Source organism: Rhamphochromis longiceps, linkage group LG17 (assembly GCF_057381845.1).
Source record: "Rhamphochromis longiceps isolate RC_006_pf linkage group LG17, R_longiceps_female_GT1.1, whole genome shotgun sequence".
Taxonomy (NCBI): Eukaryota; Metazoa; Chordata; class Actinopteri; order Cichliformes; family Cichlidae; genus Rhamphochromis; species Rhamphochromis longiceps.
The window spans coordinates 40,139,723-40,161,068 of record NC_140573.1 but is presented as its reverse complement, the minus strand read 5'-3'; the positions used below and the strand labels follow the sequence as shown (position 1 = coordinate 40,161,068).

General features: G+C 41.5%; 1 protein-coding gene across 2 annotated transcripts in view; it reads right to left on the bottom strand.

Moving 5' to 3' along the window:
• Positions 1-21,346, bottom strand: part of syn3 (synapsin III) — a 135,511-nt gene that overhangs the window by 105,620 nt on the left and 8,545 nt on the right. For both annotated transcript variants that reach the window (XM_085386702.1, XM_085386701.1), the window contains exon 2: positions 9,246-9,715. In XM_085386702.1, the coding sequence (XP_085242828.1) occupies positions 9,246-9,658 (413 nt within the window). In that variant the 5' untranslated portion in view covers positions 9,659-9,715. The remainder of the gene's footprint in view (positions 1-9,245; positions 9,716-21,346) is intronic.

Below are 21,346 nucleotides of genomic sequence, written 5' to 3'. Positions count from 1 at the left end.
TAGCGTCACATCTGCTGTAACACTATGTCCAAGGCAGCTATGTGAACTTTTTTAGAAGTAAAAATAAAAATGGAACTATAAAAAGTTATCTGGATTAGAAAAAGCCTGCCAAGATCAGATTGTGCCTCTCTGCACACAGAAAGAACATCCGCTGTGATCAGCACTATCAAGTATCAAACAGGTGAATGATCAGAGAGCAAAGGCCACACCCATCTTAGTGGGCACAGATGATCAGCCATGTGTGCTTCAACAAAAATGTCAGTCTAGGAACAATGGCTTTAAATTAAAGTAGCATTCTTCATTCAGACATAGGTTACATATATGTTTGTGTTCTTCACAGTTCATTCAGACGTTGAGGGAATGAGTTTTCTTTGTGGCTATTTTTTGAAAGTTACTTTGATGATTTGAAAGGCCACCTTGTGGGAAATGCACCCATACAAACTTATTAAACTGCAGCTGAAAGACTGTGACCTCTCTGAAGTGAAGTACATGGTTTCATTTGATGATAGCGCTTCATACAACTGTTTTGCTGTGTCTGGGAAATTTATTCTAAGTAATTCTTGGAGGAAATGAGTTTCCTTCGAAGGATGGCTGGGCTCTCTTGGAGGTAGGGTGACGAGCTCAGTTATTCCAGAATGACTCTGAGCCGCTGGTCTTCCACCACGAGCCAGTTCAGGTGGTTCGGGCATCTGACTAGTACGCCTCCTGGAAGCTTCCTAGGTGAGGTATTTTGGACATATCCTACTGGGAGGAGGCCCCGGACTCCCCGGAGAGAATATATCTCTCAGCTGGCCTGGAATTGACTCTGTGTCCCCCGGGATAAGCTAGAAGAGGTGGAACTGGTGAGGGAAGTCTGGGCTTCTCAATGTTCTGGCCCCTGGACTCAAAGGGGGCGGGTGGATGGATGGATGCATGGATGGTATTATTTTACGTTACAGCTACACATACAGCTCTGTTGTATGTTGAGATCATGGATGGATCCTGTTTTTGTTTTATGCAGCAGGTTTGTAATAAACTCAGAAAAAAACACTACAAATAACTGAAGCACCAAACTCACATAATCTCCTGTTAATGTGTCATCAACAGCTGGATTGTGGCAATTACTGGTGAGTCGCAACTCCACTTCACCACTCATTTTTAATCTGTAATAGAAGTGTAACTGTAGCTCCACTGGGCTGCAGGTTGTGGCAGCAACAGTCTAAGACCCTCCCTGGACACCTTCTCCAGCTTTTCCAAGGCATTCATAAAAAATAAATGATGGCAACGCAAAGTGGGCGGGATCTGCAACAAACTTTATAGGCAAGCAACTGAGGATACCAATGAGAGTGAAAAATACTGTTGATTGGCATATGACCTGCATTTAATCATTTATTATCATTACTCTCTGGCTCTTTTGTCCTCCCTCGCTCCCCTCTAGGTTTCTTCCTGTTAAAATGGAGTTTTTTTGTCCCACTGTTGCCAAAGTGCTTGCTCATAGAGGATCAACTGAATTTTGGAATTTTCTCTATATTACTGTAAGCCTTTACAATATTGTATTGTAGGCTCTCTAGGGCTGCTCAATTAATTGAATTTTAATCTCGATTACGATCTGGGCTTTCAACGATCATTAAAAATGACTGAGCTGATTATTAGCCCCTCCCTCGTGCTTTACTCTCACGCTGCTCCGTGTGGCAAATCAAGCGCACCTCTCTGCATTTCGAACACGCGTCACAACAATTAAGAGGACCCGAGGGAAGCTTGGAAAGCTAAGCAGAAGTTATTTGGAGAGGAGAGTGACTGCTGTTGGTTGAAAAGAGAGGTAAAAAAAACTTCAGTGGTGTGGAAACATTATGGGTTCGCGGAGTCAGACGTGGATCAAGTAGACACAGTGTGTAAACTTTGCTACAGTGTAGCTGCACCACAGAGCAACACTGCAAAGTTCACTAAACATAGATGTTTACATTTTTCATTTATTTTTTATATTGCAAACATTTGCACTGTTATCAGTATTTGCACACTATTTTATATTATTTTTTGACAATCTTTAAAGTCATTATTCAACACATTGTTATTGTTAAATAAATATCGTCAAATAATCGAGATCGCAATTTCAGTGAAAATAATCGTGATTATCATTTTTGCCATAATCGAGCAGCCCTAAGGCTCTCTATCTTACAATATAAAGCACCTTGAGGTGACTGTTGTGATTGGGCGGTATATAAATAACTTGAATTGACCTGCTAGTAAATACAGTAGAAGGTCGCCTAGGCAACCAGAGCCTGGAATGTCTGCAAGCAACCAGCTGGCAGCTGCAAAACGATCGCTGCCAGTATGTACGCAGCTTAAACCAGCACAGAGATGTAACCCTGCAAGTATTGTCATGGGTCTGCCCCGGGGCTTCCTCATGCCCAAAACACTTCACTTAGTAGACGTCCAGGAGGCTGAGGAAGCATCTCACCTGACTACTTTTGATGTGGATGGGGCAGCAATCCCTCCCATATAATCGCCCCCATCACCCTCTCTCTAAGGGTGAAGCCAGACATCCTTTGGAGGAAGGTCATTTCTGTCACTTGTACCTGCCGTCTCATTCTTTTGGTCACTACCCAGAGCTGGTGGCGATAGCTGAGGGTGGGACATAGACTGACTGAATCGAGTGGAGTGGCCGTCGTGGCCTCCAGTAAGTTGAAACACAGAAAGTGTGCCATCTGCATTTACTGTGAGGTTTATGTACCAGAGCTGATGCTGAAAGTAGAAACGTTCTGATGGTCACATTTTGCCGTGTATGCAGAAAAAAATGTAAATGTATTTGTCTTTTTTATAAAGGAGTGACTGCGAGGCTTTGCCTCTGATTACTAATCTCAGAGACTGAAAGCAGGTGAGCGACTTCACGCTTCTTTTCTCATGTTGTTAATTTTTAGAGAATTCTCCAAAATAAACGTGCCTGTTTTGTAAGGTGCGCACTTTAAAGGGTTTTTTCCCCAGAAATCTGTATCTAAACGTGATCAAATAAAATGAATCAAACTGTCTGCGACGTTTTTATCTGGACCTTTTAGCACTAAACGTTCCAAAAGTAAATTACTGTCTTTACCCTTTGAGTGCTTTATAAACCCAGTGGCCTTCTAATGAATTCATTTTGCACTTTCTGAACTCTTTGTGAGACAAAGCATAGATTAACAAATGCAGCGAGAGGATGTTTAGCTTTTTTTGTGCCAGTGTGTGGCCTCTGTGCTTCTTCTGCAGACAAAACAGAAAATTTAAATCTTCTTCATGTGGTTCGAGATGACCAGGGGATGTCAATAGTACTGGGCTACTCTAGAAGAAGTAAGCAGTATGCCAGCGTGGGGCTGAATTGAGCAATCAGATGCTCATATCATTCAGAACACAAAGCAAACAGACTGACAGCTACTTGGCCCGCCGTCTTACGAGTCACCCTGAAAGAGAGGCAGCGGGAGAGGCAGAAAAGGAAGGATTGTTGGTGGTTGCGGTGATGCTCTCAGTGCTGTGTACTGCTATTGTGCATGAGTCATTGCTGGAGGCCAAGTCTGTCAGGACAGACCAGGGTTTCCCCAGAGACCCCAGCCTCTCTGCTGGAATGCCCAGGAGGAAATTCAGCCCCGGGGGGGAAAGGATAGATCAACGGACACCCGATATGTTCACAGCGCTCTCGAGTCAGGGCTGCTCAGAAAGACTGGACAAGCTATTGAGCAACCTGTCTGAAATCACAGCACAAGTTCTGGTGTTCCTACTACACTCAGAGATAGCTTCACTATGTTCCTGCACAACCCAATGAAAACTACAGTTTCATTTCATTTATGGACCACATGATTGTATACAAACGGGCTGGATGAATGACATGAATGAATTTTTTTGTTTGTTTGTTTGTTTTCCAACAAGAACAATCAGGTTCGGGCAGCAGAGTAAAGCAGCTGTTGTGGAAATCACATATTCCTTTGCCTGCCCCAGTCACTTTGTTTAGTTCGGTTCAAAGATTGATGGCCGATGATCAGGGCAATCGGTTCCCCTTTTCCCAACTGTACATAAACACATCGCTGTCCAGCAGTAATTCAGTAAGAAAATCTGCAAGTGAATTCATCGTTTTTCATGCAGCCTGACAATCTGCGCTGGTTGTGTTTAGTTGAGTTTCTAGCCAAAGCTATTTTCACTCAAGTACAAAATTATTTGGATTTTCACCAGTAAACATGTAATCTTTCAATTTTTCCAGCCAATACCAACCTGTAGCTAAGGCCAGGAGCTTTGGGTTATGATAGACGGTATGAGATATCAGATCCAAAAGGCCACAAAGCCTTTTTCTCCCTGGGACAGGAGTGTCCAACTCCAGGCCCCGAGGGCCGGTGTCCTGCAGGTATTAGATGTGTCCTTGATCCAACACAGCTGGTTTAAATGGCTAAATGACCTCCTCAACATGTCTTGAAGTTCTCCAGAGGCCAGGTAATGAACTAATCATTTGATTCAGGTGTGTTGACCCAGGGTGAGATCTAAAACCTGCAGGACACTGGCCCTCGAGGCCTGGAGTTGGACACCCCTGTCCTAGGGCGTCTGGACCAAACCAACTGAATTGGTTATAACGTCTCACTGAGAAACCTCTGGGGTGTTTTCTAGGCACAACAAGCTGAAGGGAAACTTTAAAGTAGGCCCAGTCTACTGGAGATATTACACATCTTAACTGTCCTGGGATCATTTTGCAATCCCCCATCAGAAATTGGAAAATGGAGTAAGCAAAGGAAAGTGGATGGATGGCCATATACCTGCTGAATGTCTGTCAAAGAGCTAAAGTTGTGTTTTTTTAGCAATCGCACTTCTTCCATGCAAAAAACATTACGTTAGCGTCTAAATTTGTGACCATATATAGAATAAGCTCAATTTTTACTATGTAAATACATGAAAACCACATTGCATCTATTTAGAACGCGATGTTGAAAGACCATTGGACTCCTGGGGCTTAAAAAAATCAAGAGTACATCATGAGTCAATAAAGGGTCATAAAGCCAATCATAAACCTCGCCAACACAATTGGAACTCTTATCTTCACTTTGTCATTTGAGCAACCTAAAGATTTCAACAGCAAAGCAGCACACAATACATCACTTTCCCAACGGTTATAAATGAAATCCAGCGACAAGGTTTAGTTGAAGACATGTTGCAAAAAGAGCAGCCAAAGTTTTTCCCCCTCAATCTGCATCTGAGAGTCGAGCGTTAACTGTTCGACTGCTGGCTGAAGTGGCTCAAGTCTCAAGTCGACAGCCACCTCCTGAGCTGATCTTGTGGACATTCACAGTCACCACTTCAGTGCTGGTTCAGTTTTATTGTTAGCAGCAGCACCATGACTGACACTCTTAAAGCTGCCATTGGTCAATGATAACATGCAAACATACCAGAGAGGAGCTGGAGATGAACATTTATAATCTCCTGCAGAATGAGTAACAGTTGTCTTTACTCTCAGGACATCCATCAAGCAAATTCAAGCTTCAAATCAGGGATGTCAAGCTCATGTTACATGCCTCATGCAGCCCACTTTGATCTTAATCGATGAAACTCCTTTCTCTCAGTGTAAATAAGTTTAACTAACCCCTGAGATATCTTATCATAAGAAAAAGATGCAATTTCAAAGGTACATCTACACAATGAAGAAATCCTGCTGCAGTAAATGAAAGATCTGTCGGTCCAAAGTCCAAAATTTCCTTCACATTTCCAAAGTCATCCAGTGGCCCAAATTGGAGTTTTTGCCTGGCCAATTCAGGCCCCCAGGCCTCATGTTTGACACGACTAGTCCAACAACAGTATCAGTTTCCATGGATGTGATGTTGTTCAGGCAGCTTTGGAGCCAATTTTAGGTATATTCACTAACAATGGACATCAGTGATAACAGTCCAAAGTGTTAAGTGAATCTAAAAAAAATCATCTTGAATTGGATATTAATTAATTACTGCTTTCAGTCTGTTATCTAAATGGAAAAGACATGACCTTCATCTCTAGAGATAACACTGGTTTGAAATGAAATCAAAGTGATAAGTGATGATGTAAAGACTAATACTCTGAGAACATCTGTAGGCTCAAACGCTACAAGACTGCAAGAGGAAGTGCTTCAGATAAAATTTATAGTCTATCAGATAACTCCATCTGCTGGTCAAAGCTCATCACTCCTACATAGAAACATTGAAGCGTCAAGGGAAATGATAAGCAGCCGTCTATGAGGCTTTAAGTAAGCTACAGTGCCACCCAGTGGTTAACTCAGGAACAGTTCTACATTTAACAGCGTTTAACAGCAGCTTGACACGCTTTGAATTCAGCAGTTAAAAGCAATATCATGTTTTCCTGCTCTATTTCCTCACACTGAACGAGACTCTTTGCCCTGTGAAGTGACATCCATGGACATTTGCATTGATAACCAACAGGAACAGTCTCTTTGTCTCCTACCTCTGAAGACATCCTGGAGTAGACAGAAATGCAGTTTCCTCTCAGAGCACTTAAATTGCACAATTCTGAAAAGTTATTGCAGAAAATGTGCCAAAAATAAAGCAGTGCCTACCATCCATCCATCCATCCATTCGCTTCCGCTTGTCCTTTTCAGGGTCGCGGGGGGCGCTGGAGCCTATCCCAGCTGTCATAGGGCGAGAGGCGGGGTACACCCTGGACAGGTCGCCAGTCTGTCGCAGGGCCAACACACAGGGACAGACAACCATTCGCACTCACATTCATTCGCACATTCACACCTAGTGATAATTTGGATTATCCAATTAACCTATCCCCACAAGCTGCATGTCTTTGGACGGTGGGAGGAAGCCGGAGTACCCGGAGAGAACCCACGCCTACCAATATTTAAAAAAATAATGTGTTATTAAAATGTTGCTTGGAAGCTTTAAGTAAATCCCTTTTATCAAATTGAGGGTGGCTGGGTATGTGAGGTCTCCTGGCCAGGTCGCCAGTCTGTTGCAATGTTTAAAAAGATGTAAGAAATGATTAAAAAATGATGTGTTTCTACATCTCACGTGTGTAGGTGTTATGCTGTTTTGCTTAAGGCTTCAAAGCAAGCTGTGGCATCACAGAAATCCTGCTTGTGCTTAAAATGTGGGCCCTAAACTCAGCACTGTCGTGTCAAACTGTGCAGAAAAAAGCTCAAACTTTGAATAAAAGCTGCAACCAATAAATGACAATAAGCAAAGCGAAACTATGGAGCATAGATGGACACCTGGACTTCAAAATTGCAATCCATCACACATAATCTAACCCACTACAACAGTGCCGCAAGCTATTTTGACAGAGTTAACTCATATGATCAAAATTTGAATACTAAAATCTCGTTTGAAGGTAAGGTTTCGTTACCCTGGATTGCTTTATATTGCTCAGATGTTCCTGTTGCTGCAAAAGCTCACAAAAAAAAAATCAATAAATCAACCGCACTTTAAAAAAAAAACTTCCATTCTTCTCTCTTTATTTAACTAACAGAGTTGGTGATTTAAAAAAAAAAAAAAAAGCCGCTGTTCTCTCAAAGAGTGAGGATGCTCCATCTGAGTGGCTGAGTGAGCTTTTGTGCCTCAGAGGGTGGATGATCCCCTGACGACTCATTTCAAAAACACCAGGGTGTGAAAAGAAATGGGTCCTCTTGGGATTGCAGCTTAAGGAAAAGAGGCCACCCGGCTTTGAGGGAAATTGAGAGCAATCTTGGTGCTTTTGACACGGCTGTCAGTGGGGCGCTTTAATTTAGGGATCATTTTTAGACTCCTGCCTGATCTCCTGGTAGAGGATTGCCTCCGCACATAATGATCCCTACTAATTCTGTGGGTGCAGCTTGAGCGGCTGGAAATGGCTAATAACAGCCCAGCTGAGGTCGGTCTACCAGCAAATGTCAGGCAACAGAATAACAATTCATGAAATGGATGAGTGGTTTATTGATTCCGTAAGACAAACACGATAAACTGGCTGCTGCGTGTCTTCACTGCAGCTCAGGAAATCAATTCCTCCGGCGTTGGGAGTAAAAGGCAGCTGAAGTCGGCTTCAAAAATTCATGTATGGGCTGTCAGCGAAAGAAGAGCTCATTTCTTCTGATTAAATCACTTTTTTTTCCTGTCACATTCCATCGTTCCTTTTCCTTGTTACCATGACAATTTTAATTCCAGCAAAGAACGCTAATGCAAACGCCGGCTAAGACCAAGGACGTACAAATCTATCATAAACAATAACACATCTCACTTCATTCAAACTGAAGCACAAGAATGTTTTCCATTTGGCAGGAGAGTAGAAGGAGAAATACAAGCTATCAAAGTTGACCTTTTTTTAATCTTAGCAATATCTTCTTTTTAGATGCTAAAGATTTTGGTGGCTAATTAGCTTACTGACAATGAGATGTTTTGAAAGTAGCATCTTAAAGGAATACAGATGTTTTTCTAAATACACCTACGTGCTTCCAGACAAGAGTGTCGGATTAGTACTACTGTTAACATCATAGCATTAAAAGTATGGAACCGGAGCTAGAAGTAGATAGCCTAACTTAGCATAAACATTAGAAACAGTTAGCCTAGCACTTTTCAGAATTACTTGAATTATATGAACTACAGCAACAAAAACAATACACGGCAAGAAATTGTCACTTTATATTTTACTTATATATTTATATTTATGTATTTCTTTATGAATAAAAACTATATTTTGTCAGTTTGCAATGCTATGCTAGCTGTTTCTTATCTTCATTTTACTCTAATGCCAACTTAGTCCAGCTTCACTCTTACATCCATGACAGCAGTCCTGTTTTACAAAGTATGTACACCTTTTCTGTAATTATATACATTTTAAAAACATGCTAATTTATAGTTTAATAATCAAACAGTCAATGTAAAGAAGCCTTATATCAGGGTAAACTCACTGAACATTTTATGTCTTCAAGGTGTAGACTTGCTTTTAGAAGGTCTGGTGATGTATCAAAGAAGTTCACTCTTAAGTTTAATTTGCCATGTCCCACTTATACTACTACACTTTATACAGCAGTAAGAAGGTTACTTCCACTTAACTGCTCATTGGTTTTTGTGATCCGCTGTGGAAATTTTAAGGGAAGCACGACTGTAAATGACATGGAAGAGTTCTAGTACTCTGACAAACAAATCAGTCACACTTCAGTTCATTATTTGCTGGAACTTGAAGTGATCTCAGATGAGTCATTTCAGACTTCAGAGAGCAAGCACTGTGATGTGAAATGTTTTGTGCTCAAATATAAACCCACACTTGTGCTACTACATTAAAAGGCTTCTGCTCACCAGTCTGTGTGCTGATCATCAATCACCAGCAGGATCTTAGGCTTGCGTATCACAGGCTTGGCCGGCTGAACACCTCCTGCAGAGGCGCCTTCAGCAGCCGTCGCTGCCGCTGCTGACTTAGCATGCGCGGCAGCCGCCACATTCTGGGCCATCTGTGCACTCTTCACCACGCTGGAGAAGGAGCTGAGGAAGCTCCCTGAGCCTGAGGCCGGACCAGAGGCTGAGCCAGAGGATACGCCCGAGGCTTGAGGCTGGCTTGGGACGCTCGGGGGCTGCCGCCTCTCTGTGGCTGGGGAGGCAGGAGAAGAAGTTGATGAGCCTGGCGGGGTCGGCCTCTGCAGATCCATCATGTAGCCGTTGGGGAGGTTGGCCACAAAGCTGCTGTCTGACAGGCGCCGGCGAAGGTAGTTCATGGTGATGGGCTGGTGGGTCAGTCAGGCCAGAGGTGAGAGGGAAGAACGTCTGTAGTCCTGAAAAAGAAGAGAAGATTCAAAACACAAGAAGCGAGCTCAGGCTCACTTTTTAGTGCTGTCTATGGCTGATGTTGTGCTAGTCCAACATACAAGCTACACCAATCTCTGATGGGGTGGTTGTCTCTTTGGTCGCATTCTGAATTGACGTATTCACAGAAAATCCCCCAGTGCTACAGAAGCATTTTAACTTCTTCTGGGTAATTGCTTGCAGCCAGCAAAATTAATGTTTTGATTCAGACTAACTGCTCTAATCAGCCATGTTTCCTGCTCCAGCAGGCAGCTAATCAAGCAAAAACAGCTCTGATAAAAATGTACAAAATGAGTTTATCACACAATTAGCAACTAGATGATGATCATGATGGAGGATGTACTAAACCACAGTGACAATGATAGTCATGGCACAGAGAACTGTTTGGTGCTTCCCCACACTGAGCAAACAGGGTCACAACAGAACAACAAAGCTTCAAACCCCCTCTCTCAAAATGAGAGCACATTAACAGAATGATGCAAACTTGACTGCAGCTCCTCCAATGGCAACTTGAGGTTTGCTCCTAAATGAAGTCAAACTCAACAGACTCTTATGTTAAAATGCACAATTTTAACCAGGAATATAACTTTTCTTTCCCTTCCTCGTCTAATCGTATTTCTCTGTCTTTAACTTCCAATATAAAGCACCATGAGGTGACAGTTTGGTGCTTCACAGATAGAATTGATGAAAGGGTGAGTGAGATTTGTAGTAGAAAGTGCTTTGGGCAATCTATTAGAGTGGAAAAGCACTATGTAAGTACCAGTCCATTTACCATGTATTTAATTATTCTAGTCATTTAGCTTTATACGTATCTATCAATAGCGGACTATCTCGTGAGCGTCCTGAAGCTTTGGTATAAAGATTAAAAAAAACAAAAAAAAAAAACAAAAAAAAAAAACAGGAAATGCTTTCTCGAGATTAGTTCTGATGATAATATATCAGTAGTGTGTTTACAGTAATCCAGATGATAAGACACTGAAAAAGCTGTCAGGCTATGAATTGTTTAACACAGCCTAAAGTGAGTAAAAGATTATCAGCAGTATCTATGGAGAGTTTGAGTTAGTTCACTGAGCAGACTACAGTATATGGCATGTAAGCATCAGGATTAGATGCTGAGGGCACAGATGAATCTGATCCAATATTTAACAATATGATGCTTTTCTACTTTTCCATGTTCACACTAATCAGCGTCAGACCTCAGGCAAAATGAACCACGGATGGAAAGCAGTGTCACATCGATGAGGATGAAAAACTAGAGCTGTTATTACTGTGACACTTCAAAGTTGTTCCACTGTGATTTTCTTTTTTCTTATAACAGCTACGAATCTGTTAAACCCGATTTGCATAAGATCGAGTTACCCATGCCGGGTGGGACAGAAACCGCTGGCAAATAATTCAGCGACGCAGCCGTGATGATGCAAAGTTGGAGGAGATTCATAGCTCATTTCTTTGTAAAGCAGACGAGTCAGTTGGAAAAAAACAGTTATATAACACATGGAACCCAGCGAGGCAGAGGAGAGACATTCAGGCAGATTAGCCATCAAACTGCAGTGAAGCACACACGCAAGCGGAGAGGAAAAGAAACCCCTAAACCTGATTAAAAATAGGCTGCTCCCACTATAAATGGAGCTTAGATTAGATAAAAGTGCATTTCTTATTGTGGCGTCTTGTCTCAGGCGGATGCGCCCAGTGTTTGTGGCTGTGTTTTTGCAGAGGAGGAGAACCTGACAAGCCTGCAGACATAAGAGAAGGATGTGGAGCAAATGTTACATCTTGACAAGTTACTGTAGTCAGGTTATCGCCAAGAGGAAGCTTTCTGTGAAACTTGCAGCTGTTGCCTGATATTGCGAGGCAAGAAACTGAAGTGAGACCTGAGCTGCACAGAAGCTGAACCGTACTATTCTGCTTAGCAGCAGCACAGTTACAGCTGTTAGCAGTGTGATAAAGCGCCACTGGATCTCTCCTGACAGAACACTGAGCTCAGTGACGAGTAAGGCCCTATTAATATCAGTCAGGTTACATGAATTATTACAAAATCTAAATACAGCATAGTGTCCACAACGACCTGATCGTTTTCATCCTAAGGTAAGAGTTGCACTCTTAACTCAAAACGTTCATTGCATCATCTGGCCATCCGGCAAATTAAACTACAGCATTCACCATCCACTTAGCTCTAATTCAGTCTTCACTAGGTCCCGAGAAAAAGATCGGGCCCTTAATCTGCTAATTATGCTCCCCCGCTAGTGACTAACTTTCACCTTATTGCTGTTTGCTGCTGGGCAAATGGCATACAGTGATGTTATCATGGCTCCCTGCTAGAGAAGCTGCTGAGAGTGAGAACAGTGACAATGAAGGTCGAAAACTAAAATTAGCTATAAAAGTTTCAGAAGTTCTCCACAAAAGTGTGTGAAGCTGTAAAATATATTTGACTTTTTTCATATTACACAAAACTGAAAGATTGTTAGTGTAAAAATATTGATTTTTTTTTTCCATAGACATTTAAAAAGTGTCTCACTGTAAAGCAGTTTTTAAACATATGGTACTGAAGGAACCCCATTTCCTACAAAATACTGGAATACTGAATAAAATATAAATAAAAACAAAATCATAAATCTATCAATCTTTCATTCACAGTAGAACATAGAAAACATATCAAGTGTTTAAACTGAGAAGAATGCTTTGCAACTAATTTGGTTAAATGGCAACAGGGAAGTTTTCCCAGAAATAAAGACGAGCTGAGGTTTATCAATTTGCAAAAAAACCCTTCATCTACAAATTGTGGAACAATTTCAGAACGTTCCTCAACATAAAACTGAGAAGACTTTGAATAGCTCATCATCTACAGGTGTTAGGGTGCCTGGGCCTCGACCCAGTGTTTTGTGTGTTTGCTTCTTTCATTTTGTTTATTTGATTATATTCTAGCTTTCTTTGTCTAATGCGTTACAGGACTGTTCTAAGTTTAGGTTCTCTGTGTGTTTATGTTAGAGTTTTAGTCTTCTGGTTTCTGTCTGTGCTCCAGAGTTGCTGTCTCCCCTGTTGGCTGTATCCTCTTGTCCGTGTCTCTGTGTTATGTTTCCTGTTTTACTTTGAAAGTCTGCGTCTCATATTAATGTATCTGATTTTGCTTCCCTTGTCTCGTTAGCCCTGATTTGTTCCAGCTGTGTTTCCCTCCTGTCTCCCATTCCCTGATTGCTCCCTCTGTGTATTTAAGCCCTGTGTTTTGTTTGGTCTGTGTGGTGATCGACCCGGATTCTCGGCTGGATGGGAGCGGCCAGTTGACAGCTTTCTCAGAGAAGGCCTTGTATATTTCACCAAGACGATGCTAACTGAACTAGCCTGTCTGCAGTCCACACTGATAACCAACTGAAATCATTTAGAGTATCATGAACCAAAACTTAAGACCTCCTCAGTTCCCAGAAGTTTACAGACTTTTTGAAGATGTGTTGCTGACATCAAAATAACATGAGTTAATGGTATATTTTCTCAGTTTAAACATTTTATATATTTTCTGTGTTCTGTTATGAATAAAATATGGCTTTATGACATTTGCAAAATCAATGCTTTCGGTTTTCGATTACATTTTACGACGCCTTCAACTTTTTGGGAAATGGGTTTTTATAAAATATGGACATTTTTAAAGCCTTGAATGTGTTTTTTCTTTTTTTACCTGATGCCATCTTGGTATTTTGAAATATTTTTGATTGCATTAGGACGAGAGGGTGAAGTAGTAAGTAATGGGACATTTCTAACATTTCTAGATTTAAAGCATCGCTAGCCAAGGTACCTAATGCTAGCTACCTTGGCTAGCAATGTGAATTGTAGAGACACAAATATATGCTATGCATTGCTAACATATAAAAGTCTCTCTAGCAACATAGATAACTAAAGTACAGGGTTTGGGGAAGGATAGTAGTATAACTAAAAAGACAGAAATACACACAAGCACCAACACACTAGCTCAATGACTTCTTGTGTGAGGCTGGAAATATTCAAGTCAAAGGCCATAAATAGCATTTAATATAACAACTGATTGAATTTGGAGCCACTGGAAGGACTTGTCCTGAATAAAACATTAGCATTCTGCTAATCAGTTCAGGATTTCCACCTTATGATGCCTAGCTGATAGTACCCTCAACAACTACACCCTTAATCGTGCAGAACTTTAGGCTTTGACAGTGGGAGTGAAAAACTTCCTTTTAAAAGGAAGAAAGTGGGGAAGTGGCGCATGCACACTGGCTTTGTTTTCAGCATCAAAGTCTGCGGCTTGAGACTGATACACATTTACTCTCTATCAATATACAGCAGCATGATGTTATATCTAGGATGGAATCATGGTCAACAGTGTGCTTTCTTTATGACAGTCATAAAAATACTGAATATTATGAGATTAAGACTTTATTACTTGAATTTAGGGGTTGTTGCCCAGGAGTTTATTCTGGATTAGGATCCCAGTTGTCAGTAGGAACAGCAAAACAGGAGCTGTAATAAGCTTTGCAGCAGTTAAGCTTAACAGTGTATCCTACCACCGAGTGATGAGCATCCCCCCATGGAATTATGCTAATATGTCAACCACTGCAAAGTTTATACAATGCAAATAAGACATTACAGTAAAAAGAAACAGCAAAAGCAGGAGCTAGAAAATCGACAGAATAAAGAGAACAGCAAACTGTAGCAATTACAGGCATAGATTTACTGACTGGCAGCTCTGTCATCTTTGTGACGACTTGATCTCATTGAAAAGACGAAAATTACTATCTTTACACTTGTGGCACATTTCTACTTTTTCAACCACCCCCTCAGCAAAGTTTCCTCTGTGCCTCAAGTTTTAAAAGCCTTAAAGCTTTTTCCTCATCGTTCTCTCAGCAGTATACCCGCACACTGTTACCCCTGAACAGGTGGCAACACTGCTCATGGGACTCTAGCAGGAAGTAGCAGAAACAGGGTCAATCGCTGGTTACTGCGGCAAAGCCTGAGTTTATACTGAAATATCCAAACATTCAAAAGCTTGAATAATCCTCAGTTGAAATAGACGATAGCAGCAAAAATCAGCTCAGCAATAATCACAGGCTTAGCTGCTAATGAAGGGGAAGGAGGACGATAATGCCACACCATACTCTGGACCCCCGCTGATGTACAGCGTGCGTTTTTCTATATTTAAAAATCTCGAAATTGACGAGGAGAGAGTGCGGCAGACCCAGCAGCCTTCCTTCCTGTTCTTTCCTCCTTCACATCCAGTCTGTGAATCTGTTACATCTAGCACATAATCTGAACGCCTCTTCTGTGAATTTACACACCAAAGCCTGATAGAAGTGTTGACTGAGTGGTGGAAGACATGCAGCAGTGCCACGTCGTCTTCTTTGACCACTCCACAGGCCTACAGGAAGTTAAGAGCACGTGCCATATATTCACACCGTGCCATAAAGACTACTTGCTCCCCGCTAAGGTTTTCAAGTGCCTGCCTCTCCTAAATGACAAAGTGTGGAAACCTAAACTGTGTGTTATCTAAGACCCTAACTGCTCTTAACTTCCTTCTTAAGGCTCTTACGGGAGCGTACAGCGCCCCTCACACCCCAAAGCCAAACATGAACACACGGACAGATATTGTCTGCTAAACTGGAACGAGCTTACAGGGATCAGTGCTCATCTCCCCAGTGTGCAGCGTGTCACCACGAGCAGTCGAACAAGGTTTTAATTATTCATGACAGTCTGAGGTGAGTGGCTGGGGGTTGTAACGAGAGAGCAAAGCATAGCTGCTTGGACTCGAGTCTGAAATTAAAGAGAGCAGAGAGACAAAACGCTGGGAGAACGAGCTGGCTGGAACCTGCCCCGAGGCATTCTGGGGGATTATTAATAACCGTGCGGGAATCGGTGCCGCGTTGATGCTCATGATGTTACTATCCTGGGGCCATACAGTAAAAATTCCTTGGTGGCAGGCCCTGTTGTCATGGTTACCATAGATCATATTAATATTCATCGATCATCATCAGTCAGTCAATCTCTCTGTCTGCCTGTACACATGTGTTGTTGTTTCCTCTACTGTTTTTGGAAACAAATCGGTCAAACTTCTCAACAGCGAGCATCTTAATCTACAAGGCAGACAGCCATGAAACATGCCGGGCCCACTAAGGTTTATCAGATCCTTTCAAATTACCCTGACCTCTTCTGTAGAGCCATCCTGTCTCAAGCCTCAAAATCTAATTAGATCACTGCTGTTTTGTTGCTTCAGACCAATGCTCTCACCCATCTCAAGCAAAAAAGCAAATTAAATACATATGTTTTTGTTTTTCCAAAGTCAAGTCCCAGGCTTCGTTACCACATCTGTTTGGTTTTTTTTAATTTAACTATAATACTTCTTTACACTGTATTAGATTACCTAACTTCTCCTATTAACATTTAACCCAATTTAGATTTTTGACTTTGTTATTTCTGCTTTGGAAAAACCAAAACAGCCTGTCTGTAATTTTATTTTTCATATATAATGGACATGTCACGGACATCTTTTATTGTAATCTTTTGATACTTTTCTGTGTCTGCGCTAGCTGTAAGCTAGTAGCAGCTGATCTAGTCATCTGTCAGTCAGTCCACCTTTGGGGTCTATTCAGTTCCTTTTTATTTATATTGTACCAAAGTTAGATACAAGGTGCGAATCTCATTGCTTGTAAAAAAAGAAACTCATGTTTTCATCCAGTATGACACGTTTTTCTTTGTCTTTCTGGGGTTTGACTCACTTTTGAAGGCTTTTGGGGCCTTGCTAGCTTAGCTAGCTTATTCAGAAGCAATGGCTGCCTCCTGCTAAATATGGCCTCACAATCATTAGAATCTGACTACTTTAATAATCCCTAGGGAAATTATGTTGGTTACAGTTGCTCCAAGACAGCAACAGTAACAGACTAAACTAATTAATAATACAAAATGTTACAAAGTTTACAAATAGCACTAATATATACAAATCACACAATTATAAATATCAAGAATATTACAGAGGTGAAATATATATGATTGACACTTAACTCTGACCTGTGAACTTTGTCATTTGCTATTTTACTGTAAAGCAGCGGTCCCCAACCCCCGGGCCATGGACCGGTACCGGTCCGTGAGTCGTTTGGTACCGGGCTGCGAGAGTTGAGGCTCAGGTGTGAAATTTATGGTTTTCGAGGTTTTTATGGTTAATTCGGTTTCCCTGGGTCTTTTCCTGTGTTGTAGTTGTGTGTCTTATTTTGGAAGAAATATTTGCGCATTACCATAGCGACCAGAGAGCATTAAGGGGCAGAGAGGAGTTACTCTCAATGTTGATGCCGCATTTCAGATGCTGCTAATAAAAGTTACATAATTACACAGTGAATTTGCGTTTATTATTATATTTAGAAAAATACCACAATTTCTGTCTTGGTCATATCATTTTATTTTGTTGTATTTATCACCTTAAGGGCTGGTCTGTGAAAATATTGTATTGAAAATACTGTCTGACATTAAACCGGACTGTGGCACAAAAAACGTTGGGGACCGCTGCTGTAGAGCGTGTGCAAAAAGGCTGTAACTACTGCAGTGTTTACAGTGTGTTAGATGGAGGAGGTGTACAGGGAGATGGCCACAGGCAGGAATGATTTCCTGTGTCGTTCAGTGGTGCTTTTTGGTAATCTCAGTCTCTCACTGAACATGCTCCTGTGACTAGCCAGTAGGGCTGCCACAAACGATTATTTTGATAGTCAACTAGTCACCGATTATTTTTGCGATTAGTCAACTAATCAGATCATCATCCATTGGACGTAAAACTACAGCTTATTGCACCAGCAGCATCTGCTCTTATATAACTATCATTAGCTTACAGCTTTAAGTGTTTAAGGTCTGTGCTAACTAAAAATAAAGACAAGATGATAGTTTATTCAATTTTAATGAAATTTGCAGATTGTTTCGGTGAAGTTTAATAAACTCCTTGCTATCTAAAATATAACAGGACACCGGAGTAAATTCTCGAGCATCTCACACTTCTGATAATCAGCTGTCTGCTTGATGTTTATTCAGCTGTGTAAAAACTATAACTTTAATCTCAGCCAAACCGATTTACTCAGGAACAAATAAAATACTGAAAAAAGCCAAACAATAACATTTTTAAGTTATCTAAGTGACTCATATATCATGTTTAACCTGAGTAGCGAAGGACGGCGGTGGGTTTGAAAACATTTGCCGGGAGTCCGGTGTTCTCACGGCTCTAGTGAGCCTAGCCCCCGGCTAGCTATCGAGCTAGTGGGTAACAGACGTCTCCGAAAACGTCGGAGTGCTTTTGAAAATATGTGGTGTCTTGATAAACTGAGCAGATATTTGAGGTTTACACAGCTACATTCTTGCCTGAAAATATGTTAAACGTTTATTCTGTGACCCAGAAAGAATAATAAGAGTAATATTAAAACTAACTAGCTGCCTCCATTGTTGGAAACTGCGCTGGGCTGCGCTATGGATTCTGGGACACAGTTTCTTCTTCTTCGGGGTTTAACAGCAGCTGGCATCCTTGTACATGCAGTGCTGCCATCTTCTGTTTCAGTCCGTTATTACACTCTTAAATCCTGCTACTCATTCCTGCGTCTTTTGTGATCTTACAAAGCTTCAAACGACGCGCCGACTATTAAATCAGTCGTCGACGATTTTGATAGTCGACGTAATCGTGACTAGTCGACTAATCGTGGCAGCCCTACTAGCCAGCATGTCATGGAGTGGGTGGGAGGTATTATCCAGCATTGTCCTTATCTTGGACAACATCCGTCTCTCCAACACCACCCCAAAGGAGTCCAGCTCCATCCCCACAACATTACTGGTCTTGCGGATCAGTTTATTGAGGCTGCTGGCATCTGCGACCCTCAACCTGCTGCCCCAGCATGCAACAACATAGAACATGGCACTGGCCACAACAGACTCATAGAAAATCCTGAGCATTGTCCGATGTTGAAGGACCTCAGCCGCCTCAGAAAACAGAGACGACTCTGGCCTTTCCTATAGATTGCAGTGCTGTTTTAACCCAGTGCAAAGCTAGCAGTATTTCCTATTATATGGCTCCACAAGCTAACACAGTCAGACTGTTACTGCCTTTCAGCAACATTTGGGAAACTAAAAATACATTTTCATCTTCACTGATCGTCACTGCTCACGTTTCATACGTTTGCTTAGCTGTAAATGCTACTAACCGTTCGATGTTCCATATGCACGCTGTACTTTGCAAATAACAGAGTTCAGACTATAACAAAACAACAGCATCATCACATAATCTGCACTGTCTTCTCAGTCACTTAGTAACCCACGCTTACGTACAGCTACAAGCAGGGCAGAAGTCCATCTAACTGACACGCCAACCTTTCAGGAAACAGGGATGTTTGCATGACTCATCTTTGTGTGCCTAGCACTCCGCCACCTTTTTCATGTTGCTACTAGGAGTGCACTAGGAGGCTATGGAGCTGGAAAAAAACAAAACATCTCTGCCAAGTCATTATCATACAATAACAACATCAACATAAAGCTCTGCAATAAATAAATTACTTCTGTCTCAGTCTGATATGTTTAATGCACAATATTAAACTGGTTAGATTATGATGGCATGACTTTATTGGGCTGTATTACGTGACCTCATAAGGAGTCCATTACTGAAATTGCTACATAAAAAAGTAGATTAATTAATGGTAATAAATACATATAGTGTTCATACTCAATACAGAATGTGCTCAGAGCAGAAAGTGTTCTAAATCCTAAATATGAAAATATGAGCAGTGGCATTTGCTATCAGCTAAACTGTTATTTATGCATACATACATATATCCATCTTTATACAGCACTGGCTCAAAACGATTTCAATCCGACTGTTAAAACCAAAACCTTTAAATTTGATTAACTTTGCAGAAAACTGAATCCTTTGCATTTGGGCCACACCAAGCAAAAGGTTTTGCCACATATATTTCCAGACTTGGATCCATAAGAACCTCCCAACATATCACAAGTCCAAAAATACTGCACAACATTATAAAACATACTGTTAATCTGCAGTATCTTTCTCTCCCTGTACGTTCTCGCCTCTGCGGCGGCCGAGACGTTTACAGCAAAGCTGGTATGTTGAGTTGCTGTGGGAGGGTGCGTGGACGCCTGCTGCTTAGTTGATCAGCCATCGCAAAACTTGCAAAATGGCAGCTTGTGAAGACACTATTAGCCTCTAGGGTGTTGATTTCAATGCACCAAAATGCTAACATGCTGCGAAATGCTTTCAGTGCACTGCCTCTCCTTTCTACCAACTTACTTCCAAGCAAGACATTGTGCCAAGACGCAATTTGGATAATGGGGACATAATTCCGATTAGGAATACAAAATCCATTTCAAAAACCACGAAGCGTTGGACCTAAACTGAAAATCTCACTAATTTTGCACTTAGAGCACACCTAGGAGGAGCAGGAAAGTCATCGTCAAACTGCGAAACTCGATGGTTCAAGTGACACAACAGTCTCAATTCACTATAAGTGTCTGCAGCAGCAGCAGCAGCGAGGAGCCGGTGAGGCGAGGAGTCACCGCCAAGTCACCGCGGTAGTGACCGAGCCAAGCCGTCACTGCAGACACCGCATTAGTGCACGTCCACACAAAAAGGCAGGAGGCCGACTAAATGTACTGAATCACTGCAGAGATTAGAGGTTCATCAATCCATCAATCACTCAGTCAGTCTCAAACAACATCTTTCAGTTAAAGGGAAAAAAATACAAGTGTAAACACAATTCTGGCTTCCAGCGTTTGGTATAGAGCTCCAGCACGACGTAATCCAATACACCACCCATTCCCTTCATATCTGAGCTATGACCAACAGGTTGTCAGTGAATCATTTCCATAATCGCAGCATCAGTGGCATATTGATTCATTCAGAACAAGCCTCCACATTACTACAGCTTGTTTCTCCCAGTCATTTCTCAAACTGCTCTATTTTCTGCATTAACTTTGACATTCGTCCAGTAACGCCGGCTGATTAAGGACAAAAAGGTCATTCTTATCTTGCGATTCATCTTTTAGCCAGAAAACGTGAATCATTAGCAGCTGCAGTCGGCCTTTCATGCTGAGGAGCATCTGCTGGAAGGGAAGCAGATAACTGCTGATGGACAGAAGGCTTGCATCTGCCTCCTGATGACCTCATTACTATTTCATTGCGTTTATTTTGTAGTGTGGCGTCATTGGTAATAAATATTAATAACTACGTTGTAACACTGCATCCATTGTGCAGCACAGAAGTGCATTACAATAAATATGCATGTTTGTTTGCAACATTTAAAGACCAGGAAAAAAAATTTTATTTACTCTTTAAGTGCTTTTTTTTTTTCTTGCTCCACAACAATTAAGCTCTCTGGGTAAATAAGAAAAAACACTGGGTGTGGTATAATCTGATCTGTAACCTGGCAACAAAAAAAAAATAACAGCACAGTCATCATTCATCTAAATCAAAACATCTTTACTAAACTCTGATTGGTGGACAGAAGGATCTGAAAGCTACCTAGACAAACAAAACATGAAATGTCCACTAGTGACCAGCTGTCAAAGCTTTAGCATCCAGCAAATCGCTTCCAGTGTGGATACAGCTGTCACTACCC